Source organism: Acartia tonsa, chromosome 14, assembly GCF_053477335.1.
Source record: "Acartia tonsa isolate MP-2025a chromosome 14, ASM5347733v1, whole genome shotgun sequence".
NCBI classification, from domain to species: domain Eukaryota; kingdom Metazoa; phylum Arthropoda; class Copepoda; order Calanoida; family Acartiidae; genus Acartia; species Acartia tonsa.
Window position 1 is genome coordinate 7,766,919 of NC_137273.1, and position 22,166 is coordinate 7,789,084.

Below are 22,166 nucleotides of genomic sequence, written 5' to 3' on the forward strand. Positions count from 1 at the left end.
AATGGCTAAGCTTAATGAAAAAAACACAACAAAAAGATCACCTTGTTATTTGATTGAACTGTAATATTGATCTCTTCTTTTGACTTTGCTTCGCTCTGTTGTCTCTCTGAATCATATTTGTTCATCAGACCATCAAAATAGTTAGACCTCTCTCTCTGGTTATGGAACTCATCCCAGAGACTCTTGATACTCTGCTTGTCCTCTCTGGTTTCCTCGCTAAGTTGCTCTAATTGATCTCCAAGCCTTTCAATCAGGAGAATTCTCTCTCCCTGATTCTTACTGAGCTCATCAAAAGTCTTGAGTCGTTCAGAAAGAGCAATAAAATCTCTAGAAAGGTCATCAGCAAATCCCTTAACTTCATTTATTTTTTCGTCATAGTTGGTGGTATCAATAGCTTGTTGAGCCTGTTGTTCTTTTACATGTACATCAATATTTGTTGCTAATACTGTAACTTCCTTCATTTGTTGGATAGTTTCTGTGTGTTGGACATTTAATCCATCCAATTGACCTCTGAACTGCTGCATGGCCTCACTGTATTGGCTGTTCTGGCCAGCCAGCTGATCTTTAAGCTGTTGGTGAAGACCATCCAATTTTGACAGCTTTTCATTTGTACTGTTCAAGTCCATTTCCAGCATTGTGCAAGTATTTGAGATCTTCTGATGTTTTGCATCTTCGCCCTTAGCATGGGCATCCATAGTTTCATTAAATAGAACATTCAGTTTTTCTAACTTCTCATCAAAGTTTGAGTTTATATCACCATGAATGTCATCCAATCTTACATTAAAGTCACCAACATTCTTTTGAATGTGCTGTTTATTCAAGCTTATATCTTCAATATTTATTTCAACCTTTTGCTTTAGATTGTTAAGAATTTCAGTGATGTCTTGAATGCCATTTGTATTGTAAGAAATCTTCTCAGAATTCTCTACAATTCCACCCTTGTTTAAAGTTATTTGATTTTGTAATTCTTCAAACCTATCAAAGAATGGACTGGTTTTACTGTCAACCTTCTTTAACTCAACTTTTAGCTCTTCAGCATCTGTTCTTTGATCCTTGATTAGAGCAAGGGATGCAGCTTCTACTCTTTTGATCTCAGTTTCAACAAATTGTGTTCTCTTTGTTAGATCCATATGCGTTTCTTGTAGGAAACTGTCTGCCTGTTCTAGCTCCTTAAATTTTTCATCCATATTTTTGGTAAAATCATCAAGTTTTCCCATTTTATCATTCTGAGTAGTGTTCTCTACTACCAAACCTTCAAGTTGAACCATAATACTTTCAACAAATGCCTTGTATTCCTTACCATGTTGGTCTTGAGTATCTCTCAGGCCAAAGAGTTCCTTTAACTTAGCATCAACTTCACTTCTATGGACAATCAACATTTCTTGACTGTGCTTCTTTAGCTCATCAAAGTCCTTGATCTGCTTTGACTCAAACAGTCTGAGGCTGGCAATGGATTCCTTATTTCCTGCAACATCAGGTTGAAGAAGAGTAATAGAGTCATCAAGTTCACTGATTTGATCCTTAACCTTTTCCAAATCTTCTATTCTTAAGCGGAGTGCAGCATAGTCTCCTTTGAATTTATCTTCAATTTCAAGTGAGATATTTGCCAATGAACTGTTTAACAAGTCTCCACTCTTCTCAAGATCACTCAACTTATCTGCCAACATGGAAACTTCAATTCCAGAATCATTGAAATTCTTGTCATACTTTTCATTAAGAATGTTTATATTTAGCTGAATTTCCTTCTTAATTTCATTAATCTTATCCTCTAGTGCTTGCATTGTATTGTCTTTATTAGCTTGGTCCATTTGTATAACAATATCCATATTGTCCTTGTCCTTTTGTTCAAACTGCTTCCTTAGCTCTTCCAGCTTCTCTAGTAGGTTTTCATCATTGCTTTCTTGCTGGTGTTTCATTTTTTCATCAATATTATTTATTATGATGGTCATGTCTTCATGCTCTTTCTTTTTAAGGTCTTCAACTACAATGCTCAAATCATCAACTTTCTTACTTAAACCATCCTCAATGTTTTTCTGTGTGTTGTTTATGTTGATTTCAATATTATCCTTCATCATTAGGATTCTTGATTCCACTTCTTTCATCATATTATCAGCAGTATTTTTGGCCTCTTCTGCATTATCATGGTTTATCTTCAGCAAAAGCTCAAGATCTTCCTTCTTTTTCTCTTTCAGCTCATCAAACAGAGCCCTTAGTGTTATGCATAATGCATCAATCCTTTCAATATCTTCTTTTGTTGACTTATCAAGCTCTTCATTTTCAGCCTTGGTCTTATTTCTTAGGTCATTAATGCTGATTTCAAGTTTATTATTTATTTCTTTAATTTCCTTGTCAACATTACCCTTAACTTCATCAGTTGCCCTCTTCAGCTCATTCTCATTTTCAACTTCTTTGTTCTTGAGATCTTGAAGATCAATTGATATATGATTTAGTTTATTTTTAATTTCTTCTTCATAGTTGTTTTGAGTCATGTTTATGTTGACTTCAATGTTTTCTTTTAGTGCTTTCATCTTATTTTCTAAATCAGTAATTACACCTTCTAGTGTTTCTTGTTCATTTTCTTTCATGGATCTAATCTCTTTTTCAATCTCCTCTATCTTTGCAGACAAATTTTGCTCAGCAGCTTTTTGGGAAACATTTATTGTTACTTCTACATTTTCCTGTATTTTAGCTATCTTCTCATCCATATTAGCAATAGAATCATTGATATTCTTAGCTTCTTGTTTCTTTAACTCTTCCAGATCATTCTTGATCTTTTCTAGATTTTCTTTCATTTCCTCTTCAATTTTGTTTTCTGATTTAATGATTGTAACATTTATATTTTCTTGAATGCTTGCAATCTTTGAATCAATATCCTTTTTTAGATTGTTTTCATCTTCTTTTAATTGATTAAACTTATCATTGTTTAGTTGTATGACTACATCATAATCCTGCTTTTCTTTGTTCTTTAAATCATCCAAGTCTTTAGCAATCTCATCAATCTTTTCTTGTAAAAACTTAAGATTTGACAATGCATCTTCATTCTTTTCAGCATTGGCAGCTATAATTACTTGAATATCATCTGCTCCTTGCTTTCTCACTTCCTCAAGTAAATTGCTCAAGCCTTTCAACTTATCTGATGTATCTTTTTCAAGGTTTACAATAAGAGTTTCATTAGAATGGTCTTTTTCAACAAGACCTTGAATCTGAAGAGTTAGCTCATTAATCTTCTTTGTAAAGCTCTCATCAGAAGATTTACTATTATCAATATTGATGTTAATCTCTTGTTTAATAGCATCAAGTTTCTTGTCAATGTCATTGACAACTACTTCAATCTGTTCATCTTCCTTCTTTTTCAAGTCATCCAGGGATCTCTGAATTGATTCAATTTTCTCTGCAGTATCATCCTTGCTCATATTTATGTTGATATCTATACTATCTTTAAGAGAAGCAATCTTGTTTTCTAGTTCAATAAGCAGTTTCTCTCCTGCATCATTATTCTTCTTTTCACTTTCTTGATTAAGTTGGAAAACAACATCCATATCTTCCTTCATCTTTTTCTTTAGGTCTTCAACTTCTTTTTCTAACTCAGAAACCAGTTTCTTGAGTTCAGTAAGATTTTCTGTTGCCTTTTCCTCATTCTTGTCCAGGAAAATTTTGATATCATTTGTAGTTTGACTTCTAAGGTCATTGATGGTAAGTTTCATTTCTTCCATTTGGTCAGCAACTGATGAATCCATATTATCTTTCAGGTTGTTTATCTTGGTGACCAAATTCTCAATAAGTTTGTTTGTGTCATTTCTGTTTTTAGCATCTTGATCATTGTTTATTTGAAGTATTACATCATAATCTTCTTTCTGCTTTTGTTTCAAATCATCAATAAGAATCTGTAAAGCTGCAATGTCTCTGTTAGTGCCCTCTGAAAACTGTTTGGAATCATCTATTACAAGATTGATTTCATCCTTAAATTTGTCAAACTTGTTTTGAAGGTCAATGATGATCACTTCTTTGCCTTCTTGTTCTTTTTGTTTTAGACTATCGAGATCATATTTGATTTGATCAATAATGGTCAGCAAAGATCCTTGCATATTTTGCTGAGAGAGTTCAATTGACACATTGAAGTTGTCCTTCTGTTCATCAAGCTTGTTATGCAGATCAGCCATCATTTTCTCAAGGTCAGTGTTGATCTTAGTATTTCTATCATCAACAAGTTTGATGACCATTTCATTATCTTCCTTTTCCAAAGTTTTCAGATTTTCAATCATGATTGTAAGATCAGTTAGCTTATCATTGATTTCATTCTTTAAATCATCAGAATTAGATTTCATCAGAATGTTATTTTCTTCTTTCATATTTACAACAAGATTAATATTTTCTTGATTCTTGTTCAATACATCTTGTAACTTTTCATCCATTTCATCTAACTTCGATTTAAGATTCTCCTGAGAATCCTTTTGTGCAACATTTACTGTAATTTCAATGTTCTGTTTTAGAGCTTCTAATTGATTTTCAAGTCCTTTGACGGCATTTGTTAAATCATCTTGTTCTTTAACTCTCAAATCAGCAACCAGAGCCTTCAATGTGTCAACTTCTTGAGCCAAATTAGCTAAGATATTTTCATTGACTGTATCAAGGTTAATTTGAATTGTTTCTCTGATTTCTTGAAGTTTAACATCAACATCTCCCATGATTGATTCAGAATTTTCTTTTATCTCATTCTTTCTTTCATTGTCCATATTAACCAACACAGTGTAATTATTCTTTAGGTTATCAAGTTCATCTTCTAAAGCTTTAATTTTGTCTTCATTTTTCTTTGAAATGTCCTGATTCATTTCATCCACTCTAGCAGTCATTCTTTCAACTTGTAGAGCACTTTCAGAGTGGAAACTGCGCATAACCTCCAGATTGTTGGTTAACTTTTCATCAATGTCTGTCTGATTCTTACTGATTTTATCATCAATCTTCATTATTTTACCTTCAAGTTCCTCCTTGTTCTTATTGATTGTAATCTCAATTTTGTTATCCATCAACTTCTCAATAGTTTCTTTGACTTTGTTAATTTCACCCATTGAAACATTTTGAACATTTGTGATATCATCTGCATTTTTCTTAATTTTGTTATTGATCTCCCCAAACTTTTGATCAAAGTTCTCTTGGTTTGAGACAATGTTTACTTGCAGTTGTTCATTAAATGTTGATGACACATTAGTAATGTTTGCTTTGATTGCCTCAAGTTCATTGTTAAGTCGTTCAAACTCCTCAGCTGCATTGTGAAGTTCATCTTTATGTTCTAACTGTTCTTCCTTTAATTGTTTAATTCTTAACTCTATATCAGCTTGTACGCTGTCAATCATATTTTGGTATGTTTTCTTAGTGTTGTTAGCATCATCAGCACTTTGAACAAGTGTTTGTTGAATAACTGACAACTGTCCATGCATTGGCTCAACATAATCGGATCTGAAGGTTAAATAGTTTGTTCCTAACTCTTGAAGCTCTGCAATTTTTTGTTTAATCTCTTTGATGTCTTCTTCAGTTTGCTTTTCAATTCTTTCCTCATTTGCTTTGACATGAACATCTATATTAGTTGCAAGAACTGTTACTTCTTCAACTTTAGTTTCAAACTTTTGAGTAATTGTATTCAAATTAGTCAAGTCTGCCTCAATCTTTGTTAATTCATTTGATGTTTTGTTTTGTCCATCATTTAACTTTTTCTCCATTTCTTTCAGTTTTTCATTCAGCAATTCTTCTGAGGACTTTTTAGTACCATCAATGACAATATTAATTTGATTTTTCAAATCATCCATTTTATTTTGAAGATCAACTATGATAACACCCATGTCTTCTTGTTCTTTCTTCTTCAGGTTTTCTAATTCATTACTAAGGTTGTTTAGCTTTTCTTCCAATGTCATGAGATTACCTATGGTCTCGTTACTTTTCTCAGCATTCTGTTCAATAACAATACTCAAGTCATCTGCTCCCTTTCTTCTCAACTCTTCCATTAGATCACTCAGGCCCATCAATTTATTTGATGTATCTTGCTGAAGCTGAATAACAAGCGTTTCATTGGCTTTGTCTTTTTCACCCAATCCATGAATTTGAAGATAAAGATCTGTAATTTGCTTTGTGAAATCCTCATCAGAAGATTTACTATTATCAATATTAATGTTAATCTCTTGTTTTATAGCATCAAGTTTCTTGTCAACGTCATTGATAACTACTTCAATCTGTTCATGTTCCTTCTTTTTCAGGTCATCCAGGGCTCTCTGAATTGCTTCAATTTTCTCTGCAGTATCATCCTTGCTCATATTAATGTTAATATCAATACCATCTTTAAGAGAAGCAATCTTGTTTTCTAGTTCAATAAGCAGTTTCTCTCCTGCATCATTATTCTTCTTTTCACTTTCTTGATTAAGTTGGAAAACAACATCCATATCTTCCTTCATCTTTTTCTTTAGGTCTTCAACTTCTTTTTCTAACTCAGAAACCAGTTTCTTGAGTTCAGTAAGATTTTCTGTTGCCTTTTCCTCATTCTTGTCCAGGAAAATTTTGATATCATTTGTAGTTTGACTTCTAAGGTCATTGATGGTAAGTTTCATTTCTTCCATTTGGTCAGCAACTGATGAATCCAGATTATCTTTCAGGCTGTTTATCTTGGTGACCAAATTCTCAATAAGTTTGTTTGTGTCATTTCTGTTTTTAGCATCCTGATCATTGCTTATTTGAAGTATTACATCATAATCTTCTTTCTGCTTTTGTTTTAAATCATCAATAAGAATCTGTAAAGCTGCAATGTCTCTGTTAGTGCCCTCTGAAAACTGTTTGGAATCATCTATTACAAGATTGATTTCATCCTTAAATTTGTCAAACTTGTTTTGAAGATCAATGATGATCACTTCTTTGCCTTCTTGTTCTTTTTGTTTTAGACTATCAAGATCATATTTGATTTGATCAATAATGGTCAGCAAAGATCCTTGCATATTTTGCTGAGAGAGTTCAATTGACACATTGAAGTTGTCCTTCTGTTCATCAAGCTTGTTATGCAGATCAGCCATCATTTTCTCAAGGTCAGTGTTGATCTTACTATTTCTATCATCAACAAGTTTGATGACCATTTCATTATCTTCCTTTTCCAAAGTTTTCAGATTTTCAATCATAATTGTAAGATCAGCTAGCTTATCATTGATTTCATTCTTTAGATCATCAGAATTAGATTTCATCTGAATGTTATTTTCTTCTTTCATATTTACAACAAGATTAATATTTTCTTGATTCTTGTTCAATACATCTTGTAACTTTTCATCTATTTCATCTAATTTCGATTTAAGATTCTCCTGAGAATCCTTTTGTGCAACATTTACTGAAACTTCAATATTCTGCTTCAATGTTTCAAGCTGTTGCTCCAACATCTTAATTGCTTCAGATAAATTATCTTGCTCTTTGACTCTAAGATCAGCAACTAAGGCTTTTAATGCATCAACTTCTTCAGACAAGTGTTGCAATACTTTCTCATTCGAACTCTCAATGTTTATCTGGATATTTTCTCTAACTTGGTTAACCTTGACTTCAACATCTTCCATTATGTTTTCCTTCATTTTATTAGAGATATTCTCAATTTCATCTGTATTTTTCTTTATTCTGGAGTTTATATCTCCTAGTGTTTGATCAAGATTTTCCTTGTTGGACACAATATTTACTTCAAGCTGTTCATTAAAAAATGCAGAAACATTAGTAAGATTTGCCTTTATGTCCTCCAATTCTTTGGCTAATCTTTCAAATTCTTCGGCAGCATTGTGGAGTTCTTCCTTGTGATTAACTTGTTCATCCTTAACCAGCTTTATTTGACCATCAATTTCTGCTTGCATTTCCTCAATCAAAATCTTGTAAGTATTTCTTGAATTATCAACCTCATCAGCATTCTGGTTAAGCTTTTGTTCCAGAATAGTGATTCTTTCATTGATCTTGTTCATATCACCTTCTGTTTGCTGTTGAATCATTTGTTCCTGAGCCTTGACATGAACATCAATATTGGTAGCAAGTACTGTAACCTCCTCAACTTTAGTTTCAAACTGTTGTGTTACTGCATCTAGGTTAGATATGTCTGTCTTCAGTTTTAAGATGCTTGCATTTGTATTGTTAAGGTTCTCAGCCATTCCTGATAGTTCATTTTCAATGCTTTTTATCTTATCATTATCTTCAGCAATCTCTTTAATAGTGACATTGATTGCATTCTTGTTGACTTCAATCTTTTCATCAACTGACACAGACATGTTGTCTAATGCCTCTTGAATTTTCTTGCTCTGTTCAGCAGCTCCATCCTTGAGGTTTGATATATCAGTTTCATTGTTGGTAATTCTTCCATTCATATTCTCAATTTCACCAGATACGCTTTCTCTGTTTGAATTAATTGTAATTTCAAGTTGCTCTCGAGCATTGGCAGTAATAGAATCAAGGTCTTCTCTGAGTTTAATGATATCCTGTTTGGAGGTCTCACTGACATTGTTAATGCAAATACTAGCTTTGTTGATTTTCTCATCTAAGTCACCAAATCGTACATCAATAGCCTCATTGTTTGATGTAATATTAACATTAAGTTTTTCTGTAAAAGAGGTAGTTGTTATTTGAAGATTTTCTCTCAGACTCTCCAATTCCTTATTAATACTTTCAAACTCTTCTGCTGCATTTGAAAGCTCATCCTTGCAGTTCAACTGCTCTTCATGTAATTTCTTAAGTTTATCTTCAATCTCTCCAAACATTGAATTATAGCTTTCCTTATGGCTTGTAATATTGGCTTCTATCTGTTCTCCAAAATTTGTGGACATGTTTTCAATAGATTCTTTAAGGATATTTATTTCCTTATTAAGACTAGTATTGTTGTTTACAATGTCTTCTTCATTCTTCTGTATTTTTGCATAAATATCTCCAATTTTACTCTCAAATCCTTGATTGCTAGATTCAATATTAAAAACAATTTGTTCATTTAGGTTTAATGAAACTTTGTCCAATGATTCTTTAAGCTTGTTCATGTTATCATTGAAGGTTTCAGCATTGTTGGCAATAGCAGTATGGTTATTGTTTATTTTGCCCTCCACTTCTCCTATCTTATTGAGCAACTCATCTCTGTTAGAAACAAACTTGATGTTTAACTGCTCATTGATTGTTGTAGAAACATTATTTATATTTCCCTTCAATGAATCAATTTCTTGTGAAAGACGCTCAAATTCCTCAGCAGCATTGTGCAGCTCTTCCTTGTGTTCAATTTGTTCATCCTTAATCAACTTAATTTGTCCTTCAATGTCAGCTTGCAGGCCAGCTATCAAGGTCTTGTAACTTGTCTTAGTGTTTTCAGCATCATCTGCATTCTGTACAAGTTTCTGTTGAATAACTGACAATTGGCCATGCATAGGTTCTACATATTCGGATCTGAAGGACAAGTAGTTTGTTCCCAGCTCTTGAAGTTCAGCGATCTTTGCTTTAATATCCTTTAAGTCTCCATCAGCTTGCTGTTGGATAATTTTTTCTTGAGCTTTGACATGGACATCAATGTTGGTAGCAAGCACAGTAACCTCTTCAACTTTAGTATTACATTGTTGAGTAACAGCATTTAGATTGAGGAGGTCAGCCTCAATCTTTGATATGTCATTTCTCATTCCATTATGTCCATCCATCAGCCCGGCAACCTGACTCTCAATACCTCTGATCTTGGCATTATCCTCAGTCATCTCTTTGATTGTAACATGAATAGAATCTCTATGTTGCTGCAATGAATCCTCTATTTTGTCAAATTGTTCCGCTGTCTTTGTGTTCATTTTGTTTAGTGTCTGGAAGATATTTGTAATGCTTTCATTCATTGAAGAGATGTTGGTAGTATTTGTGGTGATGTTTGTAGTTATATTTGTGATGTTATTTGTATTTGTTGTAATGTTGGCAGTGTTTCCAGTTACTTCAACCTTTACCAGCGCAAGATCATTTTCAAGTGCGTCAGTTCTGTGGGTAAGTGTGGCAATGTCGTGGTCATGTATGCTGGCAATGGCTTGGTCATGGCTGGTTAGGCGGTCATTGATAGCGGCCAGGTTGTCATTGGTAGTCTTGCCAAAGTTGGTCATGTCTTCGGCAATGGCGTCAACTCGTTTTCCCAGTGTTTCCAATTCTTCGGCCTGAAACAAAAAAAATGTTAAAAAACTTTGAAATATGAAAATAATGCTGTAATTAATAATTAAATTTAAAAAAATGATTCCCCCACCCACAAAAATTACTAAAAATAGATTTTACCAGCTCCCAAGACAAGGGGAAGTCTAATTGAGATTTTTTACCCCCATCCCCCACAAAAAACCTTGAACATGAACAACCTAGTTTTATGGTTAACATAAAATTACAAACCGACTTTTGACGGACAATAAATGGTTGCTCACCTGTTGTTGTCTGAAGGAGGTGGTTATATTCTGTTCCAGGTTTATGGCGAGTTCTTCTACGTGAGTTATTCTGGAGGATAGCTGTGTGTGAGTTTCCTGCATTTTTTTTACATTTGTTAAACATTCAAATTTATGGAAAGATGTTTATTTTTTGAGAAGGGGGGGGGGGGGGCTAACGTTTAAAACCAAATAGGGTCGGATGCGAATATTATTCCATTCTAAAATCTTTATCACAGGGACTGACTAGCCCCCCCTCCCTCATACTCTTATTATAATATAGGGTAGGGCACAAATTTTTTTATTTGTTTCAAAAATGCATAATTAAGTAGACACAACCCAATCTTTCCCGATTTTGTATAATTTTTGGGGAACACGATTCCAGTGACGTCATATTTTTCTTTCCCGAAAAAGGGAAGGGGGGAAGAAAAAAAGAGAAAAGGGGGTTTCCCCCATCTCTTTTGAAGAGATTTTCTTCCCCCCCTTCCCTTTTTCGGGAAAGAAAAATATGACGTCACTGGAATCGTGTTCCTCAAAAATTATACAAAATCGGGAAAGATTGGGTTGTGTCAATTAAGTAAAGTATTTTTTCTTACATTTCTAGATTTTCAGAATTTAAAAAAAAAAGAAATTTTGGAAAAAATAATAGTGCGAAGCTACATGTAAAATCAGCGAAATATTATTTTTTAAGATAAAATTCAGGGAAAAATAAGCTCAATTCTAAAAGGAATGTTTACAATATGTCCCTGTATGGTAGTCTGATTATTTGTCAGCTTGTCTTTTAAAGACTCTACTTCTCTGTCTAAACCTTCAAACCGATCATTCTGGAATAAAATGTAAATATAAGGTTGGAATCACTTATTATAGGTATACATATCTTATTCTAAGTTTACTTATCTATTCAAAATTAAGTTTAAGGTCAATTCATTCCTCCATCACTATTTTCCAGGGATCTTAAGCGATAAGTCAATGACCAATAAGTTGATGTACATCCCAATGATATTGGACAAAATTACCCCCTCTGTAGTTTACAATTAGGGGTTGATGAAACGCTTGGAGGCTTATTTAACCAACCAATAGAAATTCAATAAAAATCCCAAAAGTTGTCAATAAGAGAACGTTATTTTAACTTTGGGGACAGGTGAAATAAACAGGTCAATGTGTCCAACCTCCCTAACTATTTTCTACCTGAATTTTATCGGTCTCCGTGAGAAAGCTAACTCTTTCATCTAGCAATATTCTCTCTTGTTTCTCTGTTTGTAGTAGGTCTCTGACAGCCTGATTCACGGAACTCTGTTCAACCTCCTGACTACTCCGGGACTTCTCCACTCTAAAGCAAGATAAATATTCACATAATTTTAATGTATAGTTTGGTATTTTCATAACCTGGGTTGGCCGTTGCAAAAGCTTTAAGCAATTGATTTTTTTTTATTTTCCGACCGTGTTGGGGAAAGGGATAGTAGGTAAGCGTCCAATTATGAATATAAAGATAATTAAGTTCATAAGTAGCGCAACAATAATATGTAAGATAACAATTTTTGTTCATTTTTTTATGAGTCCAGGGTAATTTTAAAAAATCACTGTTTTTACTTATTTCATGAGTGACTAGTGAATCGGCCCCGTAACCAAGAAGATTGGAGGACCATTGTGCGTGGCCTATGCTCTGGAAAGAAGAGATATCTGGCTATGATGATGAATCCCCCCTCCCTCTTTTAATCTTTTGGTCCTTATTCTACAGGAAAGTTAAGGTATATGCGGGGTTCTTCTAACCATTACTTAGCTTAACTTTACTTAAAATAGGCATAAAAAATTTATTTTTTGGTCCAGTGTGAATTCCATGGAAACTGCCGAAGAATTATACAAAAACAGAACAACTTTCTTCATAAGTAGTGTAGCTAGGACACATTTTATTTTTGTTTGTTAGTTTACGGGCGTGAGAGGGTTTGATTCTGATTAAAAATCTTATTACCTTTCTATTAGCTCCTCTAAATCAATATTCTTTTCCTAAAATAAAAGAAGTAAGTAATTTAAAAGAAGAAATGTGATTTTCTTGGATGCTATTTGAGATGGGTGATTATTCATTTTTATAAAGGTTTCTAAAATTAATGAGCATCCCATTTATGCCCAATGTCAAGAAAACGTAATTTTCTCGGCTGCTGTTAAAGACAAAAAGCTAAATTTTCAACAGAAAGAGTTTTCTGAAGAAAGAGCATACCTATAGTCTACAACTCATCTTGTTCGTCAGTCCGTAAATCTGAGTGTCTGTTTTTCCGCCTATCTGTCTTTTTTTTGGCTTATTGTTTGTTTGTCTGTTTATCTGTATGACTCTATTTTTGTATGTTTATTTGTTTAACTACCTAACGGTCTAACTGACTTTTCTATTATTTTTTTTTGGTTTGTTTGTCTTAATATTTTTTGGATTGTATGTCTGTCTAACTATCTATCTACCTTCACCCGCGACCGTGGCTCAACATGTAGCGCACTCGCTCGTCGTCGGGGAGGTGATAGGTTCTAATCTCGGCTTAACATCGCGTCATAACTAAAGACGTTAAAAATGGTTCCTTCTGCTACTATGTCAGGTGCCCGACATTAATAGTTAGAGTAGGGGGAATGCCAAAACAGGCGCAACTTATTACCAGACACAGTTAGGACTTCTCAGACAAAGGTCATGCAATCAAAGTGTTGGTTGTCTGATGGGCGAATGGACGCTTTACACCGCAATCATAAGCGGAGTATGTGATGCTGTGAGTATTGGTTTAAAAAATATGACGTAACAAAAAAATTAGCCAATGAGAGGCCGTTTTTGACCAATGGCGGCATGCGTAGTGGACTCTCATTGGCTAATTTTTTTTGTTACGTCATATTTTTTAAACCAATACTCACAGCATCGGAGTATGTTTCAAGGTGCGTGGAGAGGTCTAGAACCCGAATCGACACCAAGCTCCATAGAGTCATCATCATCTATCTACCTTAAGAATGTTGATCTGTTGTTGAAGTGAATGTATTGACGTTAGGTTCTGGTCTACTTGGGCGGTCAACCTGTCATTGTTGACCTGCAGGGAGGACACCACTCCTTCCAGACCAGTCACCTGAATAAAATAGTATTTTAAAAAGTAACAGGATATGTGTGTGTGTGTGTGTATCTGTCTGTACCAAAGGATCCCGCTAACCGATATGGTTTAAGTTACAGTGAAGCTTATCATAAGTCCTGGGAAGATTATTTACTTCTTTGAGAGAGGGTACCACTATGCCCCAAAGATAAATCGCCCCTAAAAAAAGATGATCTCCCCCATTTGAGGTTCTATCCCCACAAAGTATTATACCTGTGGGGCTAAACATAAACCAAGCACATTTTAAATAATAATAACTTTGTGGTCCTGACTAAACATGAGGTAAGCAAATTTACCACATTTACTTCCAAAAAGGAACCTATTTATCGAAAATAAAATCTAAAATAAACCCGCCAAAGCCTGAAAAACACTTTTTGGTAGCAAAGTGATTACATATAATCATACCTGGATCGTTAGCTCCTGGTTTCTCGCCTCCAGGTTGATATTTTGTGTCTCTACCGAGCTGATCCGGGCCTCCAGGCGGGAGAAATTCTCCTGGTAAACCTCAAACTTCTGGTTGATGTTGATTTCATTCAGGTTTACAATTTGACCGTCTGAAAAATACGAGGATCTTAAGGGATATGAAAATGGAGGAACATTGAAAACATCCCCAATGATTATAAACAAAATAAACCCTCATGTAGATAATGTTATCAGTGTTTTGGACACTACTAAAAAAAATTCAAATTTGATAATTGCCGAAAGTTTTTGAGCCAATGTATAAGATAACGTGGTTTTATTTCTATGATAATTTGAAGCAGCTTACAGTTTTGAAAAATGGACGTTATACAATACAAGTGAGCAATGATAAGCCAGTATTCATTTTACCATTAGTCAATTAAAATGTATAATGGCCTATCATTGGTCATTTGAACAGTACGACGCCATTTTTTTAAAGGCACAATAAGTTGCTTTTCGTATGAGTTAAAAATAAAAGGGTAAAAAACATGAAATATATTAAAAAACGCTGAATTCTATCAACCCCTCCCCTCTCCCAGCACAAGGAAGGACTGACAATTTAAGACCCTAGTTCAACTGCAAACACTACCAACTAAGCTTAGAAAATAATGCTTACTTATTTTGTCGATATCTTCTATAAAACGTTGGTTCAGATATCGTTGAAGTTTGTTCGTCAACTCCTGAAATTATAATAGTTATTTCTCGCAGCTATTCGTTATTATAAACAGCTTTTCGCGGGTATAGAATGTACAATCTAAATGGTTTTAATCTTATCATTGTACATTTTTATATTCGTAGAAAGCTGGATATAATACGATGCTAGACATAGTTTTTTCGTATGGATGAGAACCGGTTCTTTTCCACCGGATTCGAATGAATACGAGAATAGTCATTTCTCGTATCGTATTATAAACGGCTTTCCGCGGATATAGAATGTTATTTCTCGCATCGTATTATAAACAGCTTTCCGCGGATATAGAATGTACAATCTAAATGGTTTTAATCTTATCATTGTACATTTTTATATTCGTAGAAAGCTGGATATAATACGATGCTAGACATATTTTTTTCGTATGGATTTGAACCGATTCCTATCCACCGGATTCGAATGAATACGAGAATAGTTATTTATCATATTTTCGTAATATTGTGAATGCTAGAAAGGATATTAAAATTATTTCAACAATTTTGGTCATGTGATCAAAATTTGAATTTTCCTTCTACTATTGCCCCCTCTGGGGGCGAAGTAGGTGGAAATTTAAATTTTTGTCACTTGACCTTAATATTGGTGAAATAATTTTGAATGACCTTTCTTGTATAAGCAATATTAATAAAATATGATACTTGGTTTTGTCTCATTCTCTATCTTTTTCTTAAATTCAAAAAAGTCTATCAAAAAATTTACATCATCTGAGGGTGAACAATAAATATCTCTGTCTATTTTTCTCTATATTTCTTCCCCCTCCCCCCTCCCTCACTTTTCTGTCTATTTCCTTCTCCCTCTCCTCCTCTTTTGTACGTTCATTTATACAATAGAGATAACCTAGAGACAGCACAAGGGAATTTTGTTTACATTATGTATCAGCTATAAATTGTCGAATATCTTAGGTTAAAGCTTTCCTTGGGTGAAATATTTGAAGAAAATATTTCTTCCATCATATAATGTGAAGCGTATGACACAACATATAATAAGTTAGTTATAAATAATTTAATTTTCTTATAATAAAGTTATCTTTCTAAAAATTATATCATTGCAAAATTTAGTTGCAAATAATGTTGCCTATAGGGCTGTATTTCATATACAACAAAAAGTGAACAAAGGTTTCTTTTTAAGAAAAAAATGGGGTCAGATTGACCATCTATGTCTAATGTTTATACCCACATCAAATATTAAATTATAACAATGTACAGTAGAGTGGATCAATTTTGGACATTGAATTTATAATCAACATCTACAGTTTAAACGTCATATAAGAAACCTAAATATAAAAAATTGATTTTGTCCTTGAGGGGAAATGGGGGGAAGGTGTTTCCATGCATTAAAAATTTTAGAAGTTTTTTCTGGAGGTGCAACTTTTTTTCTTTTAAAGTATTGCTTTATGCATCTTTTTGAATTTGTCTTGTTGATTAATATAAGAATATCAAATTGGTTTTAAAAAATATTCATCAAAGCATGAAAAATCTTAAATTATATGTAAAATCTCTTGGTTTTTAAATTTATTTATGGATTTTTCTTGCTAGGATCAATAGTTTTAAAAACAGATTTTTTATTCTTATTCTACTCTTCAAGACAAAATTGGGAAGGTGCATAAAGCTATACTTTGAAAGAAAAATAATTGCATCCCCCCCCAAAAAAAAAAAAAAAAAAATTCTCCCCACAAGTGTCTTTCTAAAAGTTTACATGCATCAGCGAGCCTCCCCATTATTCAAAATATTTTCTTTTCATTTTTTGGTCTCTTATATGATGTTCAGACATAAAGTGTATGTAGCACATTTAAAATTAGAAAATCATTGAAAATCAAGCCACTCTAATGTACAGCATTTATTTCTTCAATTCCACAGTACAAAATTATTCCTGTATTTAAATTTAACATATCATATAGGAAAAAATATTCTTGTATTTAAAATTAAAAATCATGTTGGAATTTTTTTTCAATTTTTCAATTTTTTAATAATGTACAGCAAATTATTTCCTTTTTATCTCATGTTTTGAAATTTATAAGATAGTTAGAATAAATTACAGAATTAATGAAAGATTTAAAGAAGAGAGCGTCAGGGGGGGGGGGTCGAGGGGGGTTTCCCCCCTAAGGAGAGGGGGGGTTGAGGGGGGTCTCCCCCCTCAGAAAAAGCTTGGGCTTAAATCTTCAACAAATAAAGAAAACAAAATTATTTCAAAAATTTCTTTTTTATGTTAAATATTATTATTTTTGTGACACTTGATTTTGAATGACAAAAAATGTTGAAATAAATATTACCCACTGTATGAAATGTTAAATTAGAAATCAATAATGATGTTGGAAAATTTATTCTCATTTTATACTCTGAAAAAAGGAATTGACAAAAAATAATAATTTTTATTCCAAACTTTTAAAACAGCATGCCTATTTCTTATTGGTTGACACTCGAATTAAAATAAAATAATGAATATTATTTCAAGACCAGAAATAAATTTGAAATGAATAATTTTCTTTCCCCTTTATTTTTTATTCCAAAATGCCAAGAATTAATTTTGAAATAAAATAATTTTCTTTCCAAAATTTTTATTCCTTTTTCTTATTGGACGTCATTTTGTGTCCAATGAGAGACTAGTGTTTAAATATTTTAAAGCTTATTACAGCATTTATTTTGAATATGATAATAGCAACATTCTCACATTAAATGTGATAAAAATTATTAAATATTTCTTTGAATCTCACGAAACCTCTCGGAGGTGACAGAAAATTCAGTTTCCGATTTTGTACATTGCGCAATATTGTACAATATTGCATTGTTAAAACTGGACAATATTTCTCGCGTCGTATTATATACAGCTTCCCGCGAAAAATAAAAATGTACAATTATAAGATTAAAACCAGTTTTTTATAGTCCTAGATGCCGAATGGTTTATTTTATTTAAAATTAAGAGGGTTACAGTGCTCAACAAGGCACTTTTAGGGAAAACGTCACACTATTTAATAATTTAATGCTCTGCTTTAGCTTATAATAACACTGAGACAATTTATTTTTACATAATTATCCTTTTAATTACTGAGGAAAATAGAGAATCCATATAAATAATACTTTTTGCTGTTATATATATGTAAACATATGTTTACATATAAGCTTTTCATTGGGTGTTCATAAATTTAATCTGAATATATTAAAATCATTGTATTGTAAACTGTACTGACCCCCAAAGTTCATAAATTGGGGGTTTATTATTTAATTTTGATTGGGTAGTACAAACTAACAGTGTTTAAGCATATCTACCAATAATTTTAATCTACATAATTTATTTCAACATGCTACAGAAAATAATCGTCCATTTGTCTTATCCCTTAAAATCCCTGCTTGGCTGTTAAACTGTAATAGGCAGCAAGACAAAGTCCATGTAATCAAGGTGTTGGTTGTCTGTAAGTAAATATGCGTTTTTAATAATTTTATAATGTGACACATATGCGGAATTGATTGAATACCACAGATTATTAATATGATCCTTATAATAATTGTATAGGGTTTCATGTCAGTAAAGTACATAATTAATATCCTAATAATATGTCAATAATATCTATTATGAAAAGTAGAACAATGTCTGTCTATCTGTCTATTAGTACGTTTGTCCAGATGGACCTTAAGATCTTACTAAACGCTGGAGGCCGCACCCCTATGGGCTCTGTATTATAAGGGGGATAAAAATAGCCTGAAAACCTCTCAGGACTTAAATATGAGAATAAAATAGCCTAAAAACCTTCTTGTAAAGAACCTATAAGATGCTTCATTGAAAAGAAGAACCATATTGGTTCAGCGGATAGGGAGATCTTAAGGTACAGTCAGACATATGTACATCCTGTTACTTTTATATAAGAAGGATTATTATATGTTCTATTTAAAGCCAAAAACATGACTTATATTAAAATTGATGAATAGATAATAAATCAAAAAGTAAATATGTCTTTTGAATAAACAAATAGTTTTGAAAGACAATTTTGACGCATTTATATATAACAAGGGCAAATATATTTGAAATACGGTTACTTTATTATTTCAGCAATAACATTTTAACTGGACAAAGTGTTTAAAAAATTAGCCATGTGACGTCATAAAAATGAGGGAGATGAGAGGAGGAGTGGGAAAGAAAACCCCTAAAAAAGAGATGGACAATCCCTCATTTTTATGACGTCACATGGCTGATTTTTGAGACACGTTGTCCAGTTACCTAACATATTGTAATATTAATCCTTTTTGTGAAATTAAAATTACTGAAGATCAAAGTTAATGATAGAAAGACTAAACACTGATAGATTTAATTAAAGTTCCCAAAGTTTTTAAACCAATGAATGATAGAACGTGTTCAGTTCATAAATCTTTGGTGTCCTGTATAAAATTTACAGTCCAATGTACTCTTCCTCCTTATTTACCTAAGTAGGTGGACATTTGTCCTTATGTGTGTCTGTTAACATACACACGAACACGGATAATGATATAACAGCTTCGCTACTAACGTCACACAATACTAAAGTAATTGTTTGTTATTATATAAACATTTGTAAATATGTTTTTAAAATGATCAATGATTAGTAATAATGATATGTGCATTTTTTCTGTATTTTGATTTACTATTAACCCCTTACCCCTTACTGGGTGGGCGTGGGGGTTCATTATTTCTAAGTTTTGCAGTATCCTCCCTCTAAATTAAAAATAGTTATTAACCTTCCCTGGATCTATGAAAAGGTTCATTGTAAAGGAGAACCATATCGGTGCAGCGGATAGCGAGATTAATCGGTACAGACAGACAGAGAGGCAAACAGAAAGATATCCTGTTACTTTTATATCAAGATACTGACAAAAAATGAAAATAAAGTGGGGAAAACTGTTGGTCATTATTTGAAATTTATGAGTGTATTGTTAAAAACTATCAGGACAATTAATATTTTCTTTAATATGTCTTAAAGCTAGGACATTTTGAAAACTATGAAATTCTCAAGTATTTTAATTAATAATCTCCCAATTTACCAAAAACCTATCGGGATACTCTAATGTTGGGTGGGGGGGGGGGGGGGAGAGATTGACCCCCCCCCTCTAACTTTAAATTTTAGTTTACGAACAAAGTAGGGTAAACATAATTTTGGTTGGGGAGGGAGGGAGGGTAATTTTTCTTGTAGCGGTTCCTGTTCGGAAATATTAAAAATAGTTTAAAACCTTCCCGGGACTTTCTAAATAGTTTAACCCTAAAGAAGAGCTATATCAGTCCAACAGCGAAATCTTTTAGTACAGACAAACAGCCCAAAGTACCGAAACAATGAAACGGTAATCAAGTCTGTCAGCCGATGAAGAAGCTGTACTGGATGATGTTACTGTTAATGTGCTGGATTATTGAATAATCTCCAGACCAGACTATAACTGTAATCAGTGCTAGTTAAAGTGACATTATGGCTCAATATAGCGAACTTGTCAAAGCGCAAAAAAGTTATGGTGATCTGAAATGATTTATTTGATGAACTCTAGACGTTACCAACCATAATTGTAATCAGTGCTAGTTAAAGTGACATTATGGCTCAATATAGCGAATTTGTCAAAGCGCAAAAAAGTTATGGTGATCTGAAATGATTTATTGATGAACTTTAGACGTTACCAACCATAATTGTAATCAGTGCAAGTTAAAGTGACATTATGGCTCAATATAGCGAACTTGTTACAGCGCAAAAAAAATTATGGTGAACTGAAAAAGACTCTCAAAGCTATCGAAGATCTTAAATCATTGAAATTCATGATGGAGATAGCAGGCGATGATCTATATAACTGTAGAGTTGAGTTCATTTTTCTATGGGCTAAAGCTGCCGCAATAATTCAAAATGGTTTTGTAAAACCGCCTGGCACTTTAGTTGATGATATCGCCAGTATGTTTTACTTATTGGCCAAGGCCAATGTTGAGCCTTGTTTGCCTTCTAAGAAGAAAAACACTGCTACGGCGAGCACTGCCGTAGCTGTTGTTGATGCTGTTGTTTGTGTTGCAGTCAATTCTGATGTTATAGATAGAGATGCAGCCGTTAACAACACCGCTGGGGCGAGCACTGCCGTAGCTGTTGATGATGAACCTGTTGGTTCTGCTTGTGAAGCTGTTGTTGATGCTGTTGTTTGTGTTGCAGTCAATTCTGATGTTGAAGATACTGCTGCAGCCGTTTACAACATTGCTACGGCGGGTGTTGCCGTAGGCGTTACTGATGATAATGTTGTTTGTGTTGCAGTCAATCCTGATTATATTGAAGATAGTGCTGTAGCCGTTGATAACATTGCTACAGCGGGTGTTGCCGTAGTCGTTCACAATGCTGATGTTGGTTGTGTTGTATCTAATTCTCATGATGTTGGTGACAGCGCCGCGGCCGTTTCTGATGATGATGTTCACGTTCCAGCCGTTGCTGCTGTCGTCAGAGTTGCAGCCAATTCTAGTGTTGAAGTTGTTGCAGTTGACGCTGATGCTGATAGTATTGCAGTTAATACTGAAGTTGTTGCTGTTGCAGACAACATTGAGGTTGGTAGTGTTGATAATCACTGCTGAAGAGGCTTCCAACTGCTGAAGATGGTTGGAGGAAGCGGAGCAGCTTTGAGGGCTGTCTCCACAACAGAGAAAATTATAGAATATTTCTCTTGTGCAATTAAATTAGTGCCATGTGATAATGGCCGCCGACACTTTGTATTCGATACAGGGTGGTCATTTTGAAGCAGTCCAGCCACGGATTTTTGTAGCCAAGCTGGCCAGGGAAGTACCGACAGAAATACCTATCCCTGCACATCTAATCTACGACATAAACCATTTATGTGTGAAAATGATCTCCTAAAGAGAAGAAATGTTACAAGTTATATATTAGGCTTGTGAAGGGAACCAAAATGGGTTCTGTAAAGAATAAGTATTCATTATTCAACTAATTTTATTGTTCATATTTAAGCACAAAAATTCTACAAAACTGTTAAACTTTTAAAGCAGATTTTAAAAGATTTTGTTTCTTTAAGTATGATTTTGAAAAGCAAAAGTTCGTGTGTATTAAATACCAAATGATTTTGCAGATTTTTAAATTGAGAAAAATAGATTTTTTTTACAAATTATTTTTCGAGGTATTTTTTTTATGGTTCACGTTTACTTAAAAAATGTTATTTCTCAGATTCTCATATGAAATAATTCATTAAAGTAAAGAACACAACATGTAATATTATTATGATAATGTTTAAAATATTCCTTATTATTATTTTAAAAGATTATCGCAAAAAAATCAGATATTTGTTTAAATTCGTAAGCAAATAAAGATTTTTTTCATTCGAGAGCAGAGATTCGTAGTAATATACGTACCTAGCGATTTCGGACAATTTTAAACCTTGAGAAAATACTTTTTAGCAATTATTTTCCTAGGTACATATATTTTTCGTTCATGTTTAAGCATTTATAATAATGAACACGATGTATGGTATTATTAAAATATTGATTATTATTTTATATGAATAT

General features: G+C 33.2%; 2 protein-coding genes across 8 annotated transcripts in view; both read right to left on the reverse strand.

The window, feature by feature from the left end:
• Positions 1–22,166, reverse strand: part of ND-B17.2 (NADH dehydrogenase (ubiquinone) B17.2 subunit) — a 397,876-nt gene that overhangs the window by 227,434 nt on the left and 148,276 nt on the right. The gene's annotated exons all lie outside the window — the stretch shown is intronic.
• LOC145306322 (uncharacterized) overlaps positions 1–22,166 on the reverse strand; it is a 228,818-nt gene that overhangs the window by 10,452 nt on the left and 196,200 nt on the right. For all 6 annotated transcript variants that reach the window (XR_013874950.1, XR_013874951.1, XR_013874952.1 and 3 more), the window contains 8 exons: positions 14,589–14,652; positions 13,919–14,067; positions 13,373–13,492; positions 12,373–12,407; positions 11,592–11,733; positions 11,149–11,227; positions 10,407–10,501; positions 42–10,151 (listed from right to left, as the gene is read on the reverse strand). Coding sequence is in view for 3 of the 6 variants with exons in the window: in XM_080148405.1 (XP_080004531.1) it covers positions 42–10,151; positions 10,407–10,501; positions 11,149–11,227; positions 11,592–11,733; positions 12,373–12,407; positions 13,373–13,492; positions 13,919–14,067; positions 14,589–14,652 (10,794 nt within the window). In the remaining 3 variants the exon portion in view is untranslated. The remainder of the gene's footprint in view (positions 1–41; positions 10,152–10,406; positions 10,502–11,148; positions 11,228–11,591; positions 11,734–12,372; positions 12,408–13,372; positions 13,493–13,918; positions 14,068–14,588; positions 14,653–22,166) is intronic.